General features: G+C 38.1%; 1 protein-coding gene across 1 annotated transcript in view; it reads right to left on the bottom strand.

Moving 5' to 3' along the window:
- The window catches only part of ADAMTS20 (ADAM metallopeptidase with thrombospondin type 1 motif 20), a 188,237-nt gene that overhangs the window by 158,327 nt on the left and 3,368 nt on the right, over positions 1 to 26,542 (bottom strand). The window contains exon 3 of the mRNA XM_059080523.2: positions 12,312 to 12,474. Coding sequence (XP_058936506.1) covers positions 12,312 to 12,474 — 163 coding nt within the window. The remainder of the gene's footprint in view (positions 1 to 12,311; positions 12,475 to 26,542) is intronic.

A 26,542-nucleotide genomic window follows, 5' to 3' on the forward strand; every position in this document is an offset into this window, starting at 1 on the left:
AGACAAAGAAGGACACTATATAATGATAAAAGGATCAATCCAAGAGGAAGATATAATAATTGTAAATATTTATGCACCCAACATAGGAGCACCTCAATACATAAGGCAAATGCTAACAGCCATAAAAGGGGAAATCAACAGTAACACAATCATAGTAGGGGACATTTAACACCCCACTTTCACCGATGGACAGATCATCCAAAATGAAAATAAATAAGGAAACACAAGCTTTAAATGATACATTAAACAAGATGGACTTAATTGATATTTATAGAACACTCCATCCAAAAACAACAGAATACACTTTCTTCTCAAGTGCTCATGGAACATTCTCCGGGATAGATCATACCTTGATTCACAAATGAAGCCTTCATAAATTTAAGAAAATTGAAATTGTATCAAGTAACTTTTCCGAATACAATGCTATGAGACTAAACATCAATTACAGGGAAAAAATCTGTAAAAAATACAAACACATGGAGGCTAAACAATACACTACTTCATAACCAAGCGATCACTGAAGAAATCAAAGAGGAAATCAAAAAATACCTATAAACAAATGACAATGAAAACACGACGGCCCAAAACCTATGGGATGCAGCAAAAGCAGTTCTAAGAGGGAAGTTTATAGCAACACAATCTTACCTTAAGAAACAAGAAACATCTCAAATAAACAACCTAACCTTACACGTAAAGCAATTAGAGAAAGAAGAACAAAAAAACCCCAAAGTTAGCAGAAGGAAAGAAATTATAAAGACCAGATCAGAAATAAATGAAAAGAAATGAAGGAAACAATAGCAAAGATCAATAAAGCTAAAAGCTGGTTCTTTGAGAAGATAAAAAAAGTTGATAAACCATTAGCCAGACTCATCAAGAAAAAAAGGAGAAGACTCAAATCAATAGAATTAGAAATGAAAAAGGAAAAGTAACAACTGACATGGCAGAAAAACAAAGGATCATGAGAGATTACTACAAGCAACTCTATGCCAATAAAATGGACAACCTGGAAGAAATGGACAAATTCTTAGAAAATCACAACCTTCTGAGACTGAACCAGGAAGAAACAGAAAATATAAACAGATCAATCACAAGCACTGAAGTTGAAACTGTGATTAAAAATCTTCCAACAAACAAAAGCCCAGGACCAGATGGTTTCACAGGCAAATTCTATCAAACATTTAGAAAGAGCTAACATCTATCTTCCTCATACTCTTCTAAAATATAGCAGAGGGAGGAACACTCCCAAACTCATTCTACGAGGTCACCTTGATACCAAAACCAGACAAAGACGTCACAAAGAAAGAAAACTACAAGGCAACATCACTGATGAACATAGATGCAAAAATCCCCAACAAAATACTAGAAAACAAAATCCAACAGCACATTAAAAGGATCACATACCATGATCAAGTGGGGTTTATTCTAGGAATGCAAAGATTCTTCAATATACGCAAATCATTGTGATACACAGTATTAACAAACTGAAGAATAAAAACCATATGATCATCTCAATAGATTCAGAAAAAGCTTTTGACAAAATTCAACACCCATTTATGATAAAAACCCTCCAGAAAGTAGACAGAGAGGGAAGTTACCTCAACATAATAAAGGCCATATATGACAAACCCACAGCCAACATTGTTCTCAATGGTGAAAAACTGAAACCATTTCCACTAAGATCAGGAACAAGACAAGGCTGCCCACTCTCACCACTATTATTCAACATAGTTTCGAAGTTTTAGCCACAGCAGTCAGAGAAGAAAAAGAAATAAAAGGAATCCAAATTGGAAAAGAAGTAAACCTGTCACTGTTTGCAGATGACATGATAATATACATAGAGAATCCTAAAGATGCTACCAGAAAACTACTAGAGTTAATCAATGAATCTGGTAAAGTAGCAGGATACAAAATTAATGCACAGAAATCTCTTGCATTCCTATACACTAATGATGAAAAATCTGAAAGTAAAATTAAGGAAACACTCCCATTTACCACTGCAACAAAAAGAATAAAATACCTAGGAATGAACCTACCTAAGGAGACAAAAGACCTATATGCAGAAAATTATAAGACTCTGATGAAAGAAATTAAAGATGATACAAATGGAGAGATATACCATGTTCTTGGATTGGAAGAATCAACATTGTGAAAATGGCTATACTACCCAAAGCAATCTACAGATTCAATGCAATACCTATCAAACTACCACTGGCATTTTTCTGAGAACCAGAACAAAAAATTTCACAATTTGTATGGAAACACAAAAGACCCCGAATAGCCAAAGCAATATTGAGAAAGAAAAATGGAGCTAGAGGAATCAGGCTCCCTGACTTCAGAGTATACTACAAAACTACAGTAATCTAGACAGGATGGTACTGGCACAAAAACAGAAATATAGATCAATGGAACAGGATAGAAAGCCCAGAGATAAAGCCACGCACATATGGTCACCTTATCTTTGATAAAGGAGGCAAGAATATACAATGGAGAAAAGACAGCCTCTTCAATAAGTGGTGCTGTGAAAACTGTACAGCTTCATGTAAAAGAATGAAATTAGAACACTCCCTAGCACCATACACAAAAATAAACTCAAAATGGATTAAAGAACTAAATGTAAGGCCAGACACTATCAAACTCTTAGAGGAAAACATAGGCAGAACACTATGACATAAATCACAGCAAGATCCTTTTTGACCCACCTCCTAGAGAAATGGAAATAAAAACAAAAATAAACAAATGGAACCTAATGAAACTTAAAAGCTTTTGCACAGCAAAGGAAACCATAAACAAGATAAAAAGACAACCCTCAGAATGGGAGAAAATATTTGCAAATGAAGCAACTGACAAAGGATTAATCTCCAAAATTTATAAGCAACTCATGCAGCTCAATAACAAAAAAACAAACAACCCAATCCAAAAATGGGCAGAAGAACTAAATAGACATTTCTCCAAAGAAGATATACAGATTGCCAACAAACACATGAAAGAATGTTCAACAGCACTAATCATTAGAGAAATGCAAATCAAAACTCAACAAGATATCATCTCACACCAGTCAGAATGGCTATCATCAAAGAATCTACAAACAATAAATGCTGGAGAGGGTGTGGAGAAAAGGGAATCCTCTTGCACTGTTGGTGGGAATGTAAATTGATACAGCCACTATGGAGAACAGTATGGAGGTTCCTTAAAAAACCACAAATAGAACTACCATACAACCCAGCAATCCCACTACTGGGCATATACCCTGAGAAAACCATAATTCACAAAGAGTCATGTACCACAGTGTTCACTGCAGCTCTATTTACAATAGCCAGAACATGGAAGCAACCTAAGTGTCCATCAACAGATGAATGGATAAAGAAGATGTGGCACATGTATACAATGGAATATTACTCAGCCATAAAAAGAAACAAAATTGAGTTATCTGTAGTGAGGTGGATGGACCTAGAGTCTGTCATACAGAGTGAAGTTAAGTCAAAAAGAAAAAAACAAATACCGTATGCTAACACATATATATGGAATCTAAAAAAAAAAAAATGGTCATGAAGAACCTAGGGGCAGGATGGGAATAAAGATGCAGACCTACTAGAGAATGGACTTGAGGACACGGGGAGTGGGAAGGGTAAGCTGGGAGAAAGTGAGAGTGGCATGGACATATTTTCACTACCAAATGTAAAATCGATAGCTAGTGGGAAGCAGCCACATAACACAGGGAGATCAGCTCAGTGCTTTGTGACCACCTAGAGGGGTGGGATAGAGAGGGTGGGAGGGAGGGAGATGCAAGAGGGAGGGGATATGGGGATATATGTATATGTATAGCTGATTCACTTTGTTATAAAGCTTTACCATTGTAAAGCAATTGTACTCCAATAAAGATGTTTAATAAATTAATTAATTATTTAAGTAATTAAAATGTACAGAGTATGTGGCCACTTCTCACTAACTTCATGGCTATCACCCTAATTCAAGACATCATTTATCAACATGATTACTGCAATAGCCTCTAACCCTCTTTGCTTCTGCCCTTCTGCTAGCCTTACATCATTCCTTACAACAATCTGAGTGACCCCTTTAAAATGTAGGCTGATCAGGTCACTCTTATGTTCAAACTCCTACAGTGGTTTCCAGTGTTAAAGTTATAGCCAAAGCCATTACTGTGACTTACAATGTCCTATGGGTTGAGGTGGGTTCACCATGAACCTAAAACAGGTTAACTTCTGATCTCTTACTTACAAAGTCCCTTTCAAAGACTTTGAAGGAACCCAAGAAATTTTGTATTATAATTTCTCTATTATTTTTCTTAAAGAACCCCCCCCACCCTTTGTTTAATCTTTAGGCCCCACAACCTGGATCCACCTACAACTATAGGATCTAGCCTCCCACTACCACACTAACTTCATCTCCTACTACCGTCTCCCCCTCCCTCACAGCAACTGTATTTGTACAGGCTGGTCATGGTACGTGCTATGCAGCCCCAGCACCTTTGTAGCTTCAGTGAAGGAGGTACTCAATACATATTTTATAAATGAATGAACAAATGAATAAACAAACCCATGTTAGGGTAAAATTGAGACCTCATCCTCCAGAGTTATTTATGTAGAACAAGGACCAGAGTCTCCTCTTAGCAGTCAGCCTTCTTCTCCACTTATTAAATTCAACCCCACCCCAGAACGTGGAGCAGGGAAAACCTGCCCCCACACACTTCACCACTACACTCTACTTGCTTTTTCATTGTCCTTTCTTGTCCTAGCACACCACGAGATGGGAAACAGAAAGGGAAGGCTTTTTATTTATTGACCCTACACCATACATTTTCTCTTTCCAGTTGAACTATAAACCGAGTCCTCTAGGGCTAGCAGTGGGTATACTACTACAGTAAAAGATAAAGAATTCAGAAATGTCTTCTATTTTCTTGTTGCACAAATTTTGAAAGTCACAACCTGAATATTAGCTTAGTCTTTCTATTTGCATTCTCTGCAACCCCAAAATAAAAAACAGAGGTGTGGTCAGATAATCCAAGTTTGCTAGAATATATGTGAAATTACTGAATTTTCTGACAGTGGAAAAAATGAGTTAACTGAAAATTCTGGACAGTGTTACACTAAGAATAATATTACCAGTTCTCTTTCTTGTACCATAGCCTGTATTTTAGCAGTTAATAACTCAGTCCTCTACCCATTCTATGTCCTTCAACATGAAGTTCAGCTACTAACCTAATAATGTCAGAAATAACCCCTTCATTCTGTACTTATCAATTGTTGGCATCTCCTTTTGCAGTGCTCAAAAGCACTTTAAACACAATTTTTCTAACCCCAGTATCACAACTGTCCATCCTGTGTTTCTGCATGCTATGGTTTTCTCTACCCAGCATTTATTCACCTAACTTCTTAGAACAGTCCCCAGTTTCTCTTTGGGTATCTACCCCTGTCCATCCACTTAGTCTATAGTTCTAGTTACAGTGATCTGACCCCACCAGCAGGGTGGGTATGGCTGATTACAGCTCTGTCTCCATAACAGCAATTAACTCAGGCAAAGTCAGGTTAAACAAAATAATCAAACCCTATACCAGGAACTTTGTTTGAAGTACTGGGGGAGATGACTCCCAATATCTACTGGATGGGCGCTGAGTTAAAGCCCAAACACCCAATCCAGGTTTACACTGACCTTCACGATCTTTCGCCTGCTGACCTCCCCAACATCAGGTCATCTCACCATCTCCTGGCATCCCACAGTTTTTATTAATTACTTTTAGTTCCCACATGGTTCTAGTACTGCCTCATCTCCAGGTGTTTATACATGTTGTTGCTTCCATATGAAATAATTCTCACTGTCTCCCTGACTAATCCCTACTCTTCTTTTGAGTCTCAGATAATGAGTTATTTTCTCCAGTAAGCTTCTAGGACTTCCATATCTGAGTTAGGTTCTCTTTCTATGAGGCCCCAAATCATCTTCTGAATGAACCTCATCTTACACACCTACCTGTAAGCGATTATTTTAGTACTAACAATTCCTCAACTATTTACACAGCATTTATTATGTGCATAACATATTTCAATAGTATTAGTTACTGTGAGGAATGTAAATAAGGACATAAAATATAACCTCTTACTTTAAGGAGCATAAACAAAGAATCTTAAAACTGAGAGGTAGGATAACAGAGCACATAAGAAATTTTAAAACAATGTAAGGGGGCTTCCGTGGTGGCGCAGTGGTTGAGAGTCCGCCTGCCGATGCAGGGGACAGGGGTTCGTGCCCCGGTCCGGGAAGATCCCACATGCCGCGGAGCGGCTGGGCCCGTGAGCCATGGCCGCTGAGCCTGCGCGTCCGGAGTCTGTGCTCCGCAACGGGAGAGGCCGCAACAGTGAGAGGCCCGCGTACCACAAAAAAAAAAAAAAAAAAAAAAAAAAAAAAAAAAAAGCATGTAGTTTTTGGGTAGTCCTTCCTGGAAAGAACTATTGTTACCACAGTTAAAATATAGAGGATTTCAGTTACCTATCGTGATATATACATTTCAAAATACACCTGACAGACTGGATAAACATACCTTCTGGTTCCTAACATATTGGTTCCCTTCCTCATTTGCCCATTTCACACAATTCACCCAATGTGGGAATCATTAACTTCACTATAAGTAAAACTAGATAATACAAGACTTCACAAATAAAATAGGACTTCAAAGCTCTGGGAATTGCCACAGGCGTAATAATGCAACACAAAATAAGCATCGAGTATAGCAGACTGATTCTTCTCTTTGGAATGCATTCTTAAACACATGCACATTTCACAATTATGGCATAGCAGAGCACACAACTGGCAAAACAGGTCAGCTAATAAAATAACCCTGTACGTGTGGACAAACAATTGTCACAGCACCACAAGGTCTTCCCCTCACAGAAAACATGCATAAGTTGAGGATGATTATAGCTCAGAATTACTCTAAGGATCAGTGACATGTGAAGAGTGCTTTGAAAAGCACAGAACCATATATATGTATCTTCTAGTCCATAGCATTCATAGTCTCAAAATCTTAATAGGTCAAACTTCACAGTTTAGGATATTTCTTTGGTTTGGGATGAAATTTAACTTAAGAACATTACTATTACAATAAGACTGAAGAATAGCCACTTAGGAAAATCATAAACTACTTTCATGCACTTTAGAATACTGATGAACAAATAAAGCAAAACAGGAAAACCTGAGTGGGTGAGGCAAATAATTTGTTATTCAAATATAAATCAGTCTTTTCTAGTTAATTGAATAAGGCTTTATAAAGCAATACTTGTTACGTTTCCACTATAGCATGTGCTTGATTTAGACATAAATTTGGAAACCAAAACAATAAAGGCATCTTTTGGGGATGCAGGCGAACAGCGAGACAGAAGAGAGAATGGCTTAGGATTTAGATGTATTGAGTCTAAGATGCCGCTGGGACATGCAAGAAAATATCGGCATGAGGCAGTTGTAAACCTGAGATTTCATCTCAAGACAAACTGAATATAAACATTTTTAAGTTCTCTAACATTTAAGTTAGTAGTTAAAATTAGAGAAGTACAAAAAAATCACAGACTACATAAGAAATGGTGTAAACTGGTGGCCAAGAAGAGCACTTTAAAAAAATGTTTAACTTAGAAGATGGTACAGTGACAACCAGGAACTGAAATGGGAAGAAAGGTAAGAAAGAAAAGCAGCAAAGATGGACGCAAAGTGTGTCAGAGAAGCCAAAGTTGATCAAGAGTGAGAAATAATCCCCCCAAATGACATGGCAGTAAGCCTGAGAGAGATGACTGCTTTTGGCAAGTAGAAGCTCATAAGAGATCTTTGAGAGAGTAGTTTTAATAAAGGGTGGGCAAATGAGTGACATCACTATAGTCATTTCTATAAATATTTAGAAGCCTGAGCTAACTCTTAAAAATACCATTAACAAGTTATTAGTTCAAAATATTGGCCATTGTCATGGCCATATTTACAATCCTCTCTTCCTAGATTAATGGTACCTCCTTCTCTACCCACAAATTTATAAAATGTAATAAATGTCAGGAACCTTAGAAATCATTAAAAGGTTGCAAACTGGCAGCCAACGGGCAAAATTCAGCTCTCATGTTTCTAACTTTTTCCCCCCACTTAAAAAAAATCTTAGATTTTCAGCTTCTCTGTAAGATACAAAGGATCTGGGAATAATGGTCCCACACTTCCAATGCACCTTTTGCAAGAAGCATGTCTATTCCACTGCCCTAAGGACACCTCAATGTCCTAACGACACCTCACTTCACTCATTTCTGGTAACTGCGTTCCTGTATCTGTGAGGTATCTAAGACAGAAACTCCTAAACTTGTCTTAAATAGGAACCATTAAATTAATTAGCCATTCACTACCTACTCTAGGTTAAGACCCAGAGAGGTTAAGGTCTCAAAGTCAGTTAGAGAGCCAGAAGTAGATCTCTGTTCCCTGACTCCCAGCTTACTAAGTGAACCCTGGCTTCTGCTGACACTAAAGACTTCTGGGTTTCCCCAAACACATGCTGATTAATTATCTTTAAAGGAAAGGGAAATAATCTATATCTAAATATAATTTTATTAAGAAGACAATTCTCAGACACTCACAGAAATATCCAAATTGATCACTCACCAAAAAAAAAAAATCTTTACCATATCATCAAAATTGAAGACAATGCTTTAAGGAAATCATCTTTAATTTATTCTTTATGGGCACTTTACTTGTTTGACATGTCCTTTGCTGACAAGATAGCTGCTTTCTTGGATTCGGTCTTTCTGCCTTCAGTCTTTTCTTATTCAAATCCAAAGGTATCTTTAGAAATAATCTGCCAGCTGAGTAATACGTTATAAGAGAGGATGTCTCTGTTTTGGAAGTTCTTCATTTCCCCAGGGCTTATGGAATAGCCTACAAGACCCTTGGAGCCCTTTCGGTTGGCCTGTGTGCCTTCACGGCCTCATCTTTCCTTACATCCTACACTCTTCTTCACATACATCAGGACACTGAAGACACAAATACTATTGCCCCTTATCTAGAGGTCTGTCCTAACCAACTGGCTGTAGTTTTTGTAACTGATGAGTTGGCATTAATCACAGGACCAAACTAACAGCCAAAGATGTTTATATGTCTGCCACAGTCCAGCTTTCAACAAGCCCACTGAAACCGTATTACAAAGCTTCTGACCACAAACCACAAATCGTGATCAGTGCTTCACTTCCTGACCAACAGGAGACACCCTGTGTAACAACTTCCCATCACTGCAGAAACAAAGCCTTTGCCCATGCCTTTCCCTCCCTCCTTCACCTCCTGACCAAGCTGGGTGCTTCTCCATGAGACCCAGGGGGACATGTCCCCATCTCTTGGGGACTGTAAGTAATAAACTCTTCTTTCAAAGGCAGTTAGTTATCTCTATGTCTATCTTCTTAGCCTACTTAACTAAGACAAATCCCACAGATGTTTTAATATAAGCCCATCCTCCTTTTTTTTTTTTTCTTAGAAAATACCGATAAATCCTTCACAGTGAAGATTAAATGGTTTAAATGTCACCTCCTTGGTGAAACCCAGGGCAATTTTTGTTGCTCGGCCACTTGATCTGCTCCTAACACAGGTAGGGCAGCCTCTGCTCAGTTTTGCAATTTTTCTGTTTTTGTGTTCTTTTGTACCCATTGGGCTTGGAGAACCTAAATGAAGAGAAACACTCAAGTCTTACCCAGTTCCCTCCTTTATATTTATTAAGGACTCAATGAATAAATTTGCAATGGGAGAAAGTGAGCAAGACTCACCGGGTCCCCTGAAGAACACAGAGGAGCTCTGATCCGCCTTGGAGGATAAACAGCAGCAGAACCACACTTAGAATCCAGAGGTTTATTTTCATTTCTATCAGGCTTTTCAGGGCTTCCCTCTCCCTTGGGTTTTAATTTTGTCACTATGTGGTTGTTTGTTCATCTCATGGGTTTTATGGGCTTGTTTTGCTATTTCCACTGGATTTTACTTAGACTAAGTCTGATGTCTACCTGGGAACCTGGCATCCACAAAGGCTTAGGTTTGGCTACCAGATATAATTCGTATGGCCTCAAGGCACATGGTGAAATCTGATGTTAAAAACACCTTAATCTAATTCATCAAGGCTGAAGTCACTATGAATTACAACATTTTAGGGTTGTAATGAATTAAAATCAATAGAAATATGGTGGGGAAATGACCTTTCCTTTTCCAATGAATCCTTTTGGTTCATGTGCTAAATCTTTAGGCCTACCTATTTGAAGAATTCTCCTGAATGAAGGTTTACCTTTAGAATATGTAAGATTCTGCAAGTATTTCTGAACAACAATGTGTGAACTGGGGAAGAAGAAAAAAGCCTTTGATAACATTTTACTACTTACATTCATAACTCTCCATTTTTACTAACAAGATGATGATTAACAGGTAAGTATTTAGGCCACTAATTGATTGCCTTTTTTAGTGATTAAAATATGCATGTTAACTATACCTAAAAATGTAGGTAATTTAAGAACTGAAAAGAATGATACTACTTTTAACATTTTAGTAGATAAATGTTGTGGGAAATAATATCATGATTAAAAGTAAATCCCATAGCTTTCTACTTGCTTGTTATTTGTAGCTTTATAATAAATCTAACTTAGTATAAGTTTTTTGTTTTTTTAGACAAAAGGGCCTGGCTTTTCTTGAACCATTCTGTTTCTGATAATGAACACTGATTGTGAATGCAAAACCTTGCATATCATTATGTGAAACATTTATGCATTCAGAGTGTCTACTTGGTGGCTTTCTTCTTAAGAAGCTAAACAATTCATTAAACAAGCTGCTCCTGAATGGTAGATCAGAACAAGCATAAGCTGCCTTCTGTAGAATTCTATTGTGGAGCTGTACCCATTTGTGTTTTCTTTGAAGCCACAAAAATGAAACCCTTATGCTCATATTAAAAGCATAAGAAAGGCATCTATTGTGTCAATAGATTTAAAACACGGCCTTAGACACAGTGAGAACCACTCCAAAATGGCACTCTTATAATAGCAAAGGTTAAGAAGTGCATTCCCAGGGAAAACCTTCAAAGGCCTACATATCATTATATCCCAAAACAGATGGCATCGCAGTGTTTGGAACTATAGTTTATGGACACCTAAAATCTCAAATAAATCCTTTCTAATCCCACTCTTTTGTCCATATTTTGTACTTTGATGGTAACTGCAGGTGCTTTGCTCCGTTCTTCATAGAGTGACAGAGTGACAAAATGATACAGTGAAGATTCATGTACATATATGGACACAACTCTTAATACAACTTCTATGCAATGTACAAGTATTCTATTAGCAACAGACTTACACTTTATAGAAACTGGTAATTCCTAGATTCTAATTTATGATAAATCATTAGTCTGAATTTTATAAGAAATAATGAAAAAAGACACATCTCTCTCATATATTGCTGAAAATATAAACTGATAAAAACCACTTTGCAAAACAATGTGGAATTCTCTAGTATCTATGTGTATACTTTGGAAAAACTCAAACACAGGAGATGAAGACAAAAAAATTTCACAGAAGCATTGTTTATAATAGCAAAAAACTGCAAATAACCCAAAAGCTCATCAACAGGAAAATGGATATGTGAACTGTGATATACTCAGCAATGAAAATGAACAGCTGCTACATGTACCCACGTGGATGAACCTCAGAAACAATGCTAAGCAAAAAAGTCCCAGAAAACGATCTGCAATGCTTCCTTCATGCAAATTTAAAAGCATGCAAAATCGAGCAACATGATATTGTTACTTAGGTTCAGTTTTTTTTAATCATGTAAAATTCTGCTGAGAAAAATCATACTACTGTGACTAACAGACTGAAATAAAAGTTTTCTGATGCTTTGCTACAAATCTCGTATACAGTGGACCCTTGAACAACACAGGTTAGAATTGCGCGGGTCCACTTATGTGAGTTTTTTTCACTAAATTTGTACTACAGTACTACACGATCATGGTTGTTTGAATCCATGGATGGAGAACTGAATATCAGGAGGGCTGACTGTAAAGTTATACATGTATTTTCAACTGTGCAGGCATCAGTGCCCTTATCCACCATGCTGTTCAAGGGTCAACGCTACTGAACACATTTTTGGATTCAAATTTAGTCTGCAACAAAATTGCCTACGGATAATTTCTAATGGATCCTTATAGGTCAAGAAAATTTATTTAAAATATCATATATATCAATATTTAAGGAAAATATGTAAATTCTAACCTGAAAAAGATTTAAATAGTATCATATTTTTACTGGAAAGAGTTTTACTTCATAGTTTACCTGAAACTTCACAAGGCTTGTGAGACTGCAGAAAATAGTTCCTCTTTAATTCCTGTCTGTATATAAGATGTGGCTTGTTATGATCATCTTCATGTTCACTCCCATCTGCCCTCATTATAGGTTCTAAGAAATATTCACCATCATGTGCTTTAAATGTTCCCATCTGGAAATAAAGAAAATAAAAATTAATTTTCTTCTGTCACTAAGCAGAGAAAGCACGCTGTGCCACAGGTTAAAATGAGAGCCCAGAAACAAGACAGCCAGGAGTTCATCCACTAAATGCCATCAACTAAACATAATGCTTCTTTCCTGGCTCACTTCTCCCTCTTATGTATAAAGTCATGGAGACCAGATAATATTCCAATAAACCAAGGTGAAGTGACGGGTATTCCAGGTATAAAGAATAGCATAGGCAAAGGCATTAAAATGGCTAAAAGCTTTAGCACATTCTAGAAGTAAGAAAGCCTCTTTGGCTTGGTCTATATAAGGTAATAGAGTGAGACAAGACTTAAAAGGAAGGCTGGGCTCAGCTAAAAGATCTTGACTGTGACGCTAGCAATTTAGAATTTGTAAGCAATGGGGAGCCATTGAAGAGTTTTCCTGAATTCCAGAATCCAACATCCAACTTGCTTTTTGACACTTCCTAGTAGCATTCGCAACCTCAACATGTCCAAAGCCAAACTCTTTCTTTTCAGTCCAAACCTGCTATTTCTTCAATGCTCCCTCTTTCAGTAAATGGCAACAGTATTATTCAGATAGCTTAGGACAAAAATCCTTAGAGAGAAACCAAGGATGGGTCTCTCTCAAATCCCACATTCAATTCATCTGCAAATGTAAACGGCTCAACCTTCAAGGTATAACCGAAATCCAACCACTTCGCCCAAATTTTATTACTACACCCATGATCTAACCTAACTTTCTCTCCTTTCTGAACTAAATCAATAGCCCTCTATTGTCTCTATAGAGGAGTCACAGTAATTTTTAAGTGTAGATCACGTTGCTCTCGAATCAAAAGAACAAACAAAAACAAAAAAGTAACATGACTTTTCACGTCATTCAGTAAGGTTCAAATTCCTTACCATGGTCCACAATGTCCTGTGTGATCTGCCCACCCCTTTGCACCACCCGGTCCCTCCAAGCACACAGATGACCAACAGTTCTGACTTCACCTTCTCCCATTGGCTTATTCTTCTCGGCCCATTCTACAGCTCCATTCCTGATGTCTTTTGCTATTCCTCAGACATGACAAATATTCTCTCACCTCAGGACCTTTGCACTTTCTAAACCTGCCACTTTTCCCTGCTCGCTCCCACTATCACTTGTTTCAGGTCCCTACTCAACATTCATGACCCTATTTAAAAATGTTACCCAGCCTCCTACGTCTATCCCCACTATCCAATTTCATTTTTCTCCATAATGCTTATCACTACCTGATAGATTATTATTTATATTTGTTTCTTGTCTGATACCATCCACTAAAATATAAGTCCATGAGAGTAGAGCTTTGCCTGTATTCTTCTCTGCATGCCTATCCCACAGCGGATATTGGATAACATATATTAAAGGAATGAATAAGACTGTTAGACATGGAATTTAATCTAGTGACACTGTACGGTAGAATACTAGCAGTTATAAGATAGAGGCAATAGCCCAGAAGAGAGATAACAAAACCTGAATTATGATGACAGTGATGGTATAGCAGTTGGAAGAGAAAGATTACAAGATGTGAATGCCTGAGGAAAGCAGAAAAACAGACAGTGAGAGGCAGAACTTATGCTAGAGATAATTTTCTGGAAAAATATTATGTACCAAAATGACACCAGAAATGTTAAAAATCCAAACACAGACCCCTTTTCTACCAAACAATAGAAAAAGATGTCAGAGTTACATCACAAAAACTCCTGGCCTTGATGATTTCATAGAGAAATTCCACCAAACCTTGAAAGAGCAGATAATTCCACTGTTATTTGAACTGTTCCCAAAAATGAAAAAAATTCCAAGTTATTTTTATGAAGCTAGTGCAAACATATAGCAAAGCCTGGTAAAGACAGCACAAAACAAAACAACAACCCAGGAAAACAAAACAAATACAGGACAAGCTCACATATGTATATCAAGCTTAAAGTCCGAAACTGTATTAACAAAGAAAAGTCAGTAATGTGTGAAAAATACATGACGAGATGGAGTTTATCATAAGAATGTAACTATGGCTCAATATTGGAAGTCTTAATTCATCATAACCACTTACACAAATGGAAAAAAAATCACATGCCTTTTGAAAAAAATCACCAAACATTCTTGATCTTAAAAACATCAATAAAATATAAATAGGTAGATGCTCCCTTAACAAGATAAACTCTATCACAGCCCAAAGACAGTATCATGCATAACAAAGATACATGCAAGGCATTCCCACTTAGATCAGGAATATAAGGATGTCCAGTATCACCTGTCCTAGACAACAGAATTAGATAAAAGATTAGAAACATAAAATTGGAAAGGAAGAGTTAAAGCTTTCATCTTCATAGGTAACATCAGTGTATACCTTAACAAATAAGAACTAACTGAAAAACTACTATAAAAACTAAGTGAATTCAGTGAGAAAATACACAGGCTTCAATAATATTCATGTGTATAAAAAACAGTGAGAAGATACTATGGAGGAAGCAATCCAATTTACAAAAAAAAAAGGTTAAATGCCCAGGAATAAAACAAATTTGTCAGATTCCTGTAAAATGTCAAAGGCCTACTGGAGAGCAAAGGAAGAGAACTTAGAAACCACTTGCCATGTTCCTCAATATAACAAGATCTCAAAAAAATACCAACAGATTTTTTAACATGTAAACTGCTTCCAAAGTACATACAGAAAAAAGAAATAACCAAGACAATTATAAGAAAACAGTGAGGTGGGACTAGGCCTACAAGATATTAAAATATTATAAAGCCACATTAGTTAAAAACTCCAATGCTGGCACATGAGACCAACGGACCACTGAACTGAAAAGAAAGGCAAGCAATAAATCCTAAACCATAGGACTTAGTACTATTAGTATATAGACTGCATCTCAAATCAATGAGGAAAGAGTATATTTAATAAATAGATTGAGACATGTGGGCAGACATCTGGACAAAATACTTTGGATACATCCCACACAGAATAAATTCCAAAGGGTCAGTGATGTAAACTTTTGAAATAAAACTGTAACAGCACTAGAAGGTAACATGAGAGAATGCCCCTTTAATTTTGGAATAGGGAAGGTCATTCTAACCATGACTCAAAACCCATTTAAAAAATGTTAAACTTCACTCAGGAAGAACAGAAATAATACTAAACTGAGAAACCATTTTCACCCATGAGACTGGCAAAATTCTAAAAGTTTTATTACATACTTCAAATGTGTCTGTGGAAAAACGGGCACTCTGATACACAGCTGTTGAAAATATAAATTAGTGCAATCACAATGCAAAGCATTTAGCAATATCTATTGCAATTACAAATGTGTTTGTTCTTTAACACAGCAATTCCCCTTTTGAAAATTTATCCTACAGATACTGTACATTTCCACACATGTTGAGCTAACATAATTAAGGTTACTAACTATAGCACTGTTTTTAACAGCAAAATATTGGAACCAATTCAAAAGTCCACTGTTAAAGTATATTTACATAAACTATGGTATAACCATATAATGGAATATCTTGTTGTTATAGACAAAAAAGAATAAACATTTTATGTAGTGATATGGAAAGACCTCTAATACAATTATTATACCAAAATATAAAACTGTAAAACAGGATGTATAGTATACTACCATTTGTGTAATAAAGGAAGGATAAAAAACTAAATATTTCTATTTGCCTGGTTGCTACTAAAGAAATGCTAGAAGGATTCATTAGAAACAGTACAGGTAGAGGTGGGAGAAAGCAGATGGATTCAGGATGGACTAGGTATAGCATCCTTTTCACTTCAGGTACTTCATATACACTGTTCTCAATTCCCACCCTTCACCTCGTATTCCTGCCACAGCCCTTTGCCTGGTGGACTCCATCTCATCGTTCAAGTCTCAGCTTCAAATAGCAACTACTCAGAAAGTTTTTCCTTTACCAGCTAACTAGGGGACCACACCCCTACCCCTAATCCTGAAAATATATTACTTTTTTAGAGTTTACTACTGTTTGATTTCTTCAGAGCACTCACGATGTTGTATTTATATATTTGTTTGCTATTTATAACTGTTCTCCCTCATTAGACAGGCTTCATACAGGAAGAGACCTAGCCCTGAATTTACATTGCCTTATACAGTACCTGACACACAGCCAGCGTGGCACACAGTAAATATCTGTTAAACCAAGAAAGAGATATTTCCTACTTTTTGTAAACTCAGCTTATGTTGAGCAGAAAGAAGTAGGACAAATCTGGACACACAAACTGGAGCTAGAATATGAACTCTTGAATGTAGGGATGTTATAATAAAAAGAGTCCATAAGCAGGTGAGAAAAAAATTGCATTTTTATTACCATGAACCTATAATTGAAAGTTAGAATTTTCTTCAACTGTGAATGTAGGAAACAAATCCCAGTGATGTTGCCAGTAGAGAGCAGATATTTTCATCACATGAAGATGCTTGCCATCTCAAAATATTGTTTATGTTCAACAACTGTGTTATTAGACCTGCCATTAGATCTTATTTAATGTGGTAATAGGTAAAATTTTACATAACTATTTTTAATATCCTGATAACTGTATTTCAATAAAATTGGTTTATTTTGGCACTTGAAAACATTCTGAGAAGGGCTCCATTGGTGAATTATCAACAGGTTTGAAGAGAAATGGGAGGAGGAAGGAGAGTCAAAGCGATAACTTCAGAAGATTAAATAATATCTTTGTGCAGCTGCTAAGACAGCAAGGGATGACACGGAAAGACCTTGCACCCACTGGTAGTCAAGAGAGTGGAAAGAATCCCTCAAATGGTCAGCTCTGATAGATAAATCTCTTTCTCTAGTTTGGTGAGACTAAATCATCAAGGGTAGGCATTTATCATAATTTCAATAGCTAACTCGGATCTATACAGCAGACATCATTCATATACACTTATAATTTATTTCCACCTAATAATTGAGGTAAGTTATTATTATTATTATTATTTTTTATTTATTTATTTTTTTTTTGTGGTACGCGGGCCTCTCACTGTTGTGGCCTCTCCCGTTGCGGAGCACAGGCTCCGGACGCGCAGGCTCAGCGGCCATGGCTCACGGGCCCAGCCGCTCCGCGGCATGTGGGATCCTCCCGGACCGGGGCACGAACCCGTGTCCCCTGCATCGGCAGGCGGACTCCCAACCACTGCGCCACCAGGGAAGCCCGAGGTAAGTTATTATTATCCCCACTTTACAGGTGAGACGAATAAGGAACAGTGAGGTTAAGTACCTTCTCCAAGCCTTACACCTAGTAAGTGACAGGACCAAGATGTGAACCCAGTTAGGCTGGCTCCACAGTTCGTGCCTTCACCCAGTGCATTGTGCTAGTGATCATACACCAATTCTGATAAACCCTACAAGACAGCTGACAAATATTTAATGAGCAGGCAGAGTTCTAGGGGCTAGAGATACAGAGGTGAGCATGACGAAATCCCTGCCTTCAAAGAATTCATACTTATACGGGAAAAGACAGATAATAAAAATGTAATATGCCTGGTGGTAACAAGTACAATAAAGAAAATAAGGCAAAGGAGACAGAGAATCCCAGAGGGTGGGGGGAGGCACTCTAGGCTGAGGCTAGAACAACGAGGGGGTAGCCATGGAAAACTCTGGGAGAACACTGCAAACAGAAGAGCGGTGATTGAAAGGCCCTGTGATGGGGAAAAGCTTGACAGGTTCAAGTGACAGAGAACAGTGAGGCTGAAACTTTGCCAACAAGGGGATTCGCAGCAGAAGCTCAACAGGTAGGGGCAGGCTGCACTCATTATGCTTGACACTGGAAAGCACTCATCACGCCTCCGAATACACAAATGTACATTTACCTACATGTAAAACTTGGCAAGTTTCCACTTAGAAAAGCATATTTCTGTGAAAAGCCAATTCAGAAATGAATAACTAAATTATGGATGTTATGATAAGCACAGTTTCAGTGAATGAGGCTTCATTTTCATTTCTTAATTATCTTTAAATTATTTAGGGATAATAACTTTGAAATTGTTGCTTTAAATTCCATTGTAAAGAGCATATGTCAATCACTATTTTAACTGAGTAGTCACTGCAAGCTGTTTAAATGATTAGGGCAAATATAGTCAGAAATTCTTCTTTACATTCATAATTATTACCACATCAGCCTCTCCTTAAAGGTACCAAAGCCTTTACTATTTTTACAGTTCCCAAACCTAAAACATTGCCTGAGACATAGCAGGCACTCAACATATATCTGCAGAAATAAACATTTTTAAAAATAAATTTATCTATTTATTTTATTTTTGGCTGTGTTGGGTCTTGGTTACTTCAGGTGGGCTTTCTCTAGTTGCAGCGAGCTGGGGCTACTCTTCGTTGCGGTGTGTGGGCTTCTCATTGTGGTGGTTTCTCTTGTTGCGGAGCCTGGGCTCTAGGCACATGGGCTTCAGTAGTTGTGGCTTAGCTGCTCCGCGGCATGTGGAATCTTCCCGGACCAGGGCTCAAGCCCATGTCCCCTGCATTGGCAGGCAGATTCTTAACCACTGCGCCACCAGGGAAGCTCGAAATAAACCTTTTTGTAACATGGTAAAGTACCTGATTTTCCCCCCATATACCCTTTAGTAATCCTTTTTTTTTCCTCTAATATTCTTAAGTTACAATAGTTTAGGGACTTGTTTGAGATATAGTTACATGATTTTGTTTTCTTTTAATGCTGAAAAGTAAAATGTGTAGGTGCTCTTGGTTACATAATGTGCTAGTATATTAGGATTACACATTTTTAAAAGGTCTAAAAATTAAGGAAATTCCATCAGATATACTGAAATTCTAGTCTGTAAAACAGAAAAATTTATAAAGAATTCATCTATTTCTTAGATACTTTTCTAGTATATTTCATTCATTCTACCAGTGCTTATTTTCCAAATATAACTACAAATCACTTATTTTCAATACATACCAAAATTCCAGCTTTCTTTGCTTTCCTAGAAAAAATAGTTAACTATACTTAGAGGTAACAAAGACTACTTTTGAAACCTGAGTAAATGGACCCATGGGAAAAAAATCACTTTCTACCTTTTCTAAAAAGCATGCTGAGCAGAAGAAATGTGATAGCATCCTGGTAAAAGATACAAATAGGAATGAGGCAGCTTGTTACTCATCCCAAAACTATTTTGAATAATGTCACACTTCCCAAATAATACTGTAAATATATATATATCTTGAAAACTTTTTTTATATACCTTTTGGATCAAATCTGACTATGGGGTACTTCTATGATAATGTTCCAATAAACCCACACATGGGTCCAACCTGCACTCTCATGTGAAAGATGAATATAGTTGTATCAAGTCCATCAGCACTTCCTTTAGTCATGCTAGAACACTCTAGCCTGCTAATAATACTGCCTTTATACCTCAGAGGCCTTTTCTTCAACAAAACCTTATGCTTAAAAGAGTAACTTCAAGAAAAAATAATTTGTCCTCCAAGGGGTTTGTCCATATTTATCAATGAAGGACTTAAAAGCATTTTGCTTCCAGCAACTTTTCTATAAGCCACCCCACTGCAGAGGACTTTCTCTTCAAAAAATAAAAATATTAGAGCTTTGCCCAAAGGCTCCTAAGGAAGCACTTAATTTTTTTTTTTCAACTTGGAAAGGACCCTTGTAAGGCATTAGAGGACTTAATAAAACAGGTGGCTCGTAGAATTATATTTAGATCATGCCATATTTTTAGCAACCTGCCTATCTGCGGAGGAGCACTGCAATTTGATTCATGAGAAATGCCAATCAAATTCCAAAGTCTTTCTTTTGATGACTATTAAAAGTAGCATAACTAGTTTTCACTTGGGCAAGGGAAGCAATGATCTTCTATTTGCCAAGGCAGCAAGTGATTATGCAACTGGTTCCAATTTACTCTCATAGGTCAAAATTTTTATGTTTAGAGAATTTTTACACAACAGTTTTTCCAAAATGTTCTTATTTCAGTATTTTGACATTCATTCATATATTTTTCCCCTAAATACATGGCAAACACATGTATTATAGCCACAAACAATAATGTACTCTCAGATTTTATTAAAGGGTAAAAACAACAAGCACAAAATGTAAACCATTTGGACTCTTTTCCCAAATCATTTACAGTTATCACATGAGCACTGGCAGCTATAAAGCTAGTTCAAAATAAAGGTACTATTAAACAAGGCAATTAATTAGAGCCAATACTGAGAATTTATTTTAGTAACAGATTGCTCTCAACTATTAATAAAATTGGATTTTCATTTAAGGACTGAATCACTGGTAATTACTACCATGAAGACTAAAATGTTTAGTTTCTCAATCTTTAATCATATGTCATATTAGAATCAGCTTGATGCTATTTGTAATAAGAAAGCCTGAGTATGAGTCCTGGGTCTGCACTCATAGAAGCTTGGGCAAGCCACTTCATATCTCAAACCTCAGTTCCATTACTTATAAAACAAAACAAATAATTCTATCTACCTAACTTCCTTAGAAAGACAATGTGTGTTAAAATGATGTCAGTAACTGTTTTGAAAGTGAGTATATTTTGATATAGGATAGAAAAGTCTCCACTAAAAACACAAATGTTCCAGCTACCCTTTTTTACCCTAAGCAGAGTGTAAGTGTTATGTAATAAAAGATCATGAAGATTAACTCTGAGATTCATCTTTATTTTAGGGTACTCTGTTCAATGAAAAGATTCCCCTGACAGCTCCTCATTATAACACCACTGATCATATGTAGGAAATAGCGTATTATACATAGCACACATTGAAGGAATGAATCGATGATATGAAGAATATGTAATTGGCCACAGAAGCCGAAAGCAGAAGATTCATTGCAAAGTTTTTGAAAAGAGGGTCCTCTCTCCTCTAGTAGCATTATTTATTCCCCATTCCACAGGGCAATTCCAGATCTCCAGTATAAATGTGAGAGGAAACATTGCTGATACTCGCCTAAAAAGACACTGCTCTCTCACCATGTCCCTAGCCATGAGGGTCAAGAAAATAAGACAGACTCTGGACTCATCTACCCGAGATTCATGCAGCCAAATGACTCAGCTACATAAATAGTGTCCCAGCAACATCACTAACAGGGAGTAAATTCTGTAACATTTCTCTTTTTTGTAGGCACTGAGGTATGTTTGAAATCACATGAACTCACTAAAAGTGGAGAGAACCGTCAAAGAAATGGCCACGTTTCTTTGACCTGTGGGGTCCAGGTACTGGTTCTCAGGACAGCCTGTGCCGTCCTCTTACTAAAATATCTGCGAAGACATAAAGCCCAAAGTCATTATAACAATTAGAAATTTAAAACAGTAAGAAATGATAGAGAACTACTCTGTAGGTATATAATGGAAAGATGTTTATGGTATATTGTCAAAATGTTATAAAGCAATATTACTTAACAAAGATATATGTACACAACCTGGTCAGCTCTTTCTAGAGAAGATGGGGCAAAGAAAGGAAGGCTCAGGATGGATCTGGAAAGATGAGTAGGAGTTTAAGGCAAAGGACATTCTAGACAAAAAGAAAAGTAAATATAAATTCAAACCATTATGACGATGAAAGTAAACCTACGATAGAATCAAACAACTGTTTCTAGAATAGGTATCTCTTTCTTGCCACCTCTCCTGTTATTAACTTTCCTGGTTAATGGCTACAGGATCACTCAGTCATTTAAGTCAGAGTCTTTAGGGACCCAACTCTTCTCGCCACTGTAACCACATTACTTCCTGCGGCTCCCATTCCCTACCTTTACAGTGGGCTTCCTTACTGCCGTGGTGGCCTTCTCAGCGCCTCACTGCCTCCCCTGCTCCTTGCACAATGGTGCATAAGGGCAGACCCCTCCCAACACATCAAACTAACCCACCATCTACAGTCTAAGCCTTCATGCCTTCACACTACATTCCACGCCTTAACCTGACTTCAACCTTACCTTTCACCCTCACCTCCTAATCTACCCTAGTCTTCAGCTGCAGAGACCCACAAGAAGCCCTTGAATTTTCACATCCCCAAATGTTTCTTCATCCGTCAAAGTCCAGCTGAGAAGCCTCCTCCAGCCCAGGTCTCATAACCCTCTTACTCCCTCCTTCCTCAAAGTTCACCCAGCACTCCTCGTACTCCTCTGTTAACAGTATTTAACAGACTATTTTCACTGAGTGTGTGTACGTGTGCCCGGTGTCACTATGGGGTGGCCCTGAGAATGCTGAGCATAATTGACCAAGGACCCCCCACTCCAGGCTTTGAGATCCATCCGTGCTTGTGCCCCAAGCTGTATCTCCCACGCACCACTCCAGCCAGTAACTGAGTGTGGCAAGGATATGAAGAGGAAACTCATTCTTAGGAGGCAAGGGACCATTCTCCCAGGCAAATCTGGCTTGTGGGGGGCTTTGCTGAACCTTGCTTAGACTGCCCGGTAGCCTGGGATGCTTCTACCCAACATTTTTTTTTTTTTTTCCTGTGGTACGCGGGCCTCTCACTGTTGTGGCCTCTCCCGTTGCGGAGCACAGGCTCCGGACGCGCAGGCTCAGCGGCCATGGCTCACGGGCCCAGCCGCTCCGCGGCATGTGGGATCTTCCCGGATCCGGGCACGAACCCGCGTCCCCTGCATCGGCAGGCGGACTCTCAACCACTGCGCCACCAGGGAAGCCCCTACCCAACATTTTCATCCTCTCTTCACCTGTTTCAGACTCCACTGCTCGCTCCTTTTTTCTAACACAGACACTTCCCCTATTAAACTCTTTGCACATTTAATCCCACCTTGCCATCTGCTTCGTGGAGGACCTAGGCTAACACTCGAATGTTAAAGGTAGAGGCATAAGAAATTCTCCCTAGTGTTGTTTGAGTATCTGACTAAGTATAGGACTAACTAAAAGGGATCCTTATGAATTTTCCAACAAAAAAAATAAGAATACAGAATGGCATGTGTAATGACCTGAGGCTATGTGACTTCTGAGCAAATAGGAAGTTTAAAAAATAAAGTTTTCCAAGAAGACAAAAACCGGTAAAGACACTATTGATAGTTTCCATACATTTATTTCCTGTCTGAACATGGAGGTACTACAGCACCTAAATAATCAGTCATCAGAGGGCATTCGTGCCTGACATGCCGCAGAATGGTTCACGTGAGAAACTTCAAAAAAGTACACACAGCCACTGCAAGCTACTCCGTGAGAATACTGTATAAGCCAGATGCAATGTCTGGTTTTATGACATCTGGAAACTGTTTCTTTCAACCAAAAAGACTGCATTGATTCAAATCCCACCAAGAAACAGTGAAGCTAATTGTCTAGGCAGTCGGGTTAGTCCCTGAGGGCCTTTGGAAGAAGGGAACCCACCAGGTAATGTAAGAGAGCTGGTAGAGGGCCAGGGGTTGTTGGGAACAGCCTCTGTACAATCTACACATGCCATTCTGACAAGCATATGCCCCAAATATTACAACTTATGGAATACTGACCTCTACTTTGGCAAGAGTGTATCAACATCATGAGAAAATAAATAATATGACCATGAAAACAAAGTTGAGAGTTGAATCTAGAGATATTAACGCCTGATAACTATATATTCTGTGACTTTATCAATGAACTAAAAACAGAGTTTGATTAGCCATTATATTACATATAGGTAATTTTATGATTTGGCTCTATTTTCATATCCACTATAGATTTTAGAAATGTCAAAATAAATAATCAGAAATGTTTGAATTATGTGATAAATACTTACACTTAGAAGAAAGCAAAGTTACAGAGAAGGAAAGATTAGAAAAGCAAAAGTTATACCCACATGAAACAAAGAAAATTTCTGGCAGACTCAGCCCCTGTGGTTCTTGGGCTCAAAACACTTAAGAAAACTAAACAATACGAGTCATGGTTCAGTGGTTTCGTGAAAGAGAAAAACACGTAAATACTAAGACTTCTAGAAGTGGGGAAAAAAAGTAGCTTTGTAGAAATTAAAAGAAAACGTTAGTTTATATGTTTGAGGTTAATGCAACACTAGCAACTGAATGAAATCAATAAGTATGTTGTGATGTCAATTTTTTTAAGTGGTTGTATGTACAGAGATATTTGGAAAGTAGTAACTTGGTTTGTATTCCCTTCCTTTAAAAGTCACATTCCTCAGTAGCCACCAGAGAAAGGAAAGGTAGATGCTACCTCAAATGGGAAGATGGGGGGCTTCCCTGGTGGCGCAGTGGTTGAGAGTCCGCCTGCTGATGCAGGGGACGCGGGTTTGTGCCCCAGTCTGGGAAGATCCCACGTGCCGCGGAGCGGCTGGGCCCGTGAGCCACGGCCGCTGAGCCTGCGCGTCCGGAGCCTGTGCTCCGCGACGGGAGAGGCCACAACAGTGAGAGGCCCACGTACCACAAAATAAATAAATAAATAAATAATAAAAAAGGGAAGATGGAAGGGGCACAGCTCAAATGAATGAGATGTGAAAGGGGAACTCAGTGGATTCCAGGAAGAAAAGAACGATGGAGGCAAAGGATACGGGTGGGAAGATGTATGTGTGCTGACTTCTCCACTGGGGGTTTAAGGCCCTGGAGGCAGAAGGCATATTACATAGTTTAGGAGGACTGCCAAGAGAAGTGCTTTAGCATGCTATGTGGGAATCAAGGGAGGGACCTCTACAAGCCCCCCCCCGCCACCGACACACACACACACACACACACACACTCACTGAAATAAGAGGTGTGGCAGAATTTGGCGAAGGGAGGAATCAAGTCCCCCTAGACTTTCATATGCCATGAAGGGTCTCAGAGCCTTAGAGGCGTCTGGAAGATTACCAATGGCATCACCAAACCACCTTATGTGGAGAGAGCACTGCAGCAGGAGCTAAGTGATCCTATGTTGAAGGCTGCACATGCATCAGCCAGACAAGAAGCCAAATAGGTGTTGCATCCAGAACTCAGAGGGATACGCAGCAACAGAGAGAGCCCAGGTAGGAAAGAGTCAGTGAGCCCCAATTGAGCAAAGAAAAGCCACAAGTTCTCAGGCCCAGAATTCAACGGCTGGTGCCAAAAAAAATGCAAGGAGACTGAGGCACAAAGGACATCGGAGGCTAGAGGAACTGGAGGACAGCATGATTTCCCCACCTCCCTCCCAAACAATACAGAGGCCTCAGAACACTTTACTGCCCTATATGAGGTCAGTTTTCATCAAGGGTCAACATTTGCTTGAATCCAGCCATGACAATGAACATTAGCAGAAAAAAAAATGAGGAAGTCACACACTCATTCAATATATTCAGGAAAAGCATTTGATTAAGTACAACATCCATTCATGATTAAAAGCAAAACTAAAAGCAAAGAGCAACTAGCAAAAGAGAACTTCAATAGGACTGGCTCTAAAAATCCTTCAGTAAATCTCAACTTTAGTGTTTAATGGACTGACAAAAATCAAAGCTGAATGAATCATCACAGGCGCACACATGCAAAGTCACAAAGATGAGTTGGGAAGGAGCAGGGCTGGAAGTGAGTATTACTGACATCTTGGGCATTGTATCAAGGAGGATCTGCAACAACTCAGCTGGCCCAGGTTGTGGGTAACACAACTTTATCTGGATCTAAAGATTAATCTGAGACTAAAAAACAGGAATCTGATACAATAATAAATGGACTCTAAAACCTACCAGAACTTCCACCATTTGATGAAACTATTATTGTAAAGAGTGCTAAGGATAGAGTCGAGGTAGAAATAAAACAATCATAAATATACAGCTAATATCCGTTATAGTGCTAATATCACAAGGGAGAAAAATCAAAGAAATGTCACTAATCTCATCAGTGATTTAGACTTATAATTGGTCCTGATCATACTTCTAAAAGATTTTTAGATCCTGGTACCTCTAGTTACGTGTTGTATTACTGGAAACTTTCTATCTCTGCTGTGACTGATGTCCTCAACTCAGCCCTACACTTACAGAGAAATGGAGATAAAGCTGAGTTACATAGGTATGAAAATATGTTTTTAGATGTTAAATCAACTCTGATAATATCAGTAAGTCTACCTAAAGCAAAGTACATACATAAATCAAGTTAATAACGCATGAAAACTAGACAA

This window comes from Kogia breviceps, chromosome 12 (assembly GCF_026419965.1).
Source record: "Kogia breviceps isolate mKogBre1 chromosome 12, mKogBre1 haplotype 1, whole genome shotgun sequence".
NCBI classification, from domain to species: Eukaryota; Metazoa; Chordata; class Mammalia; order Artiodactyla; family Physeteridae; genus Kogia; species Kogia breviceps.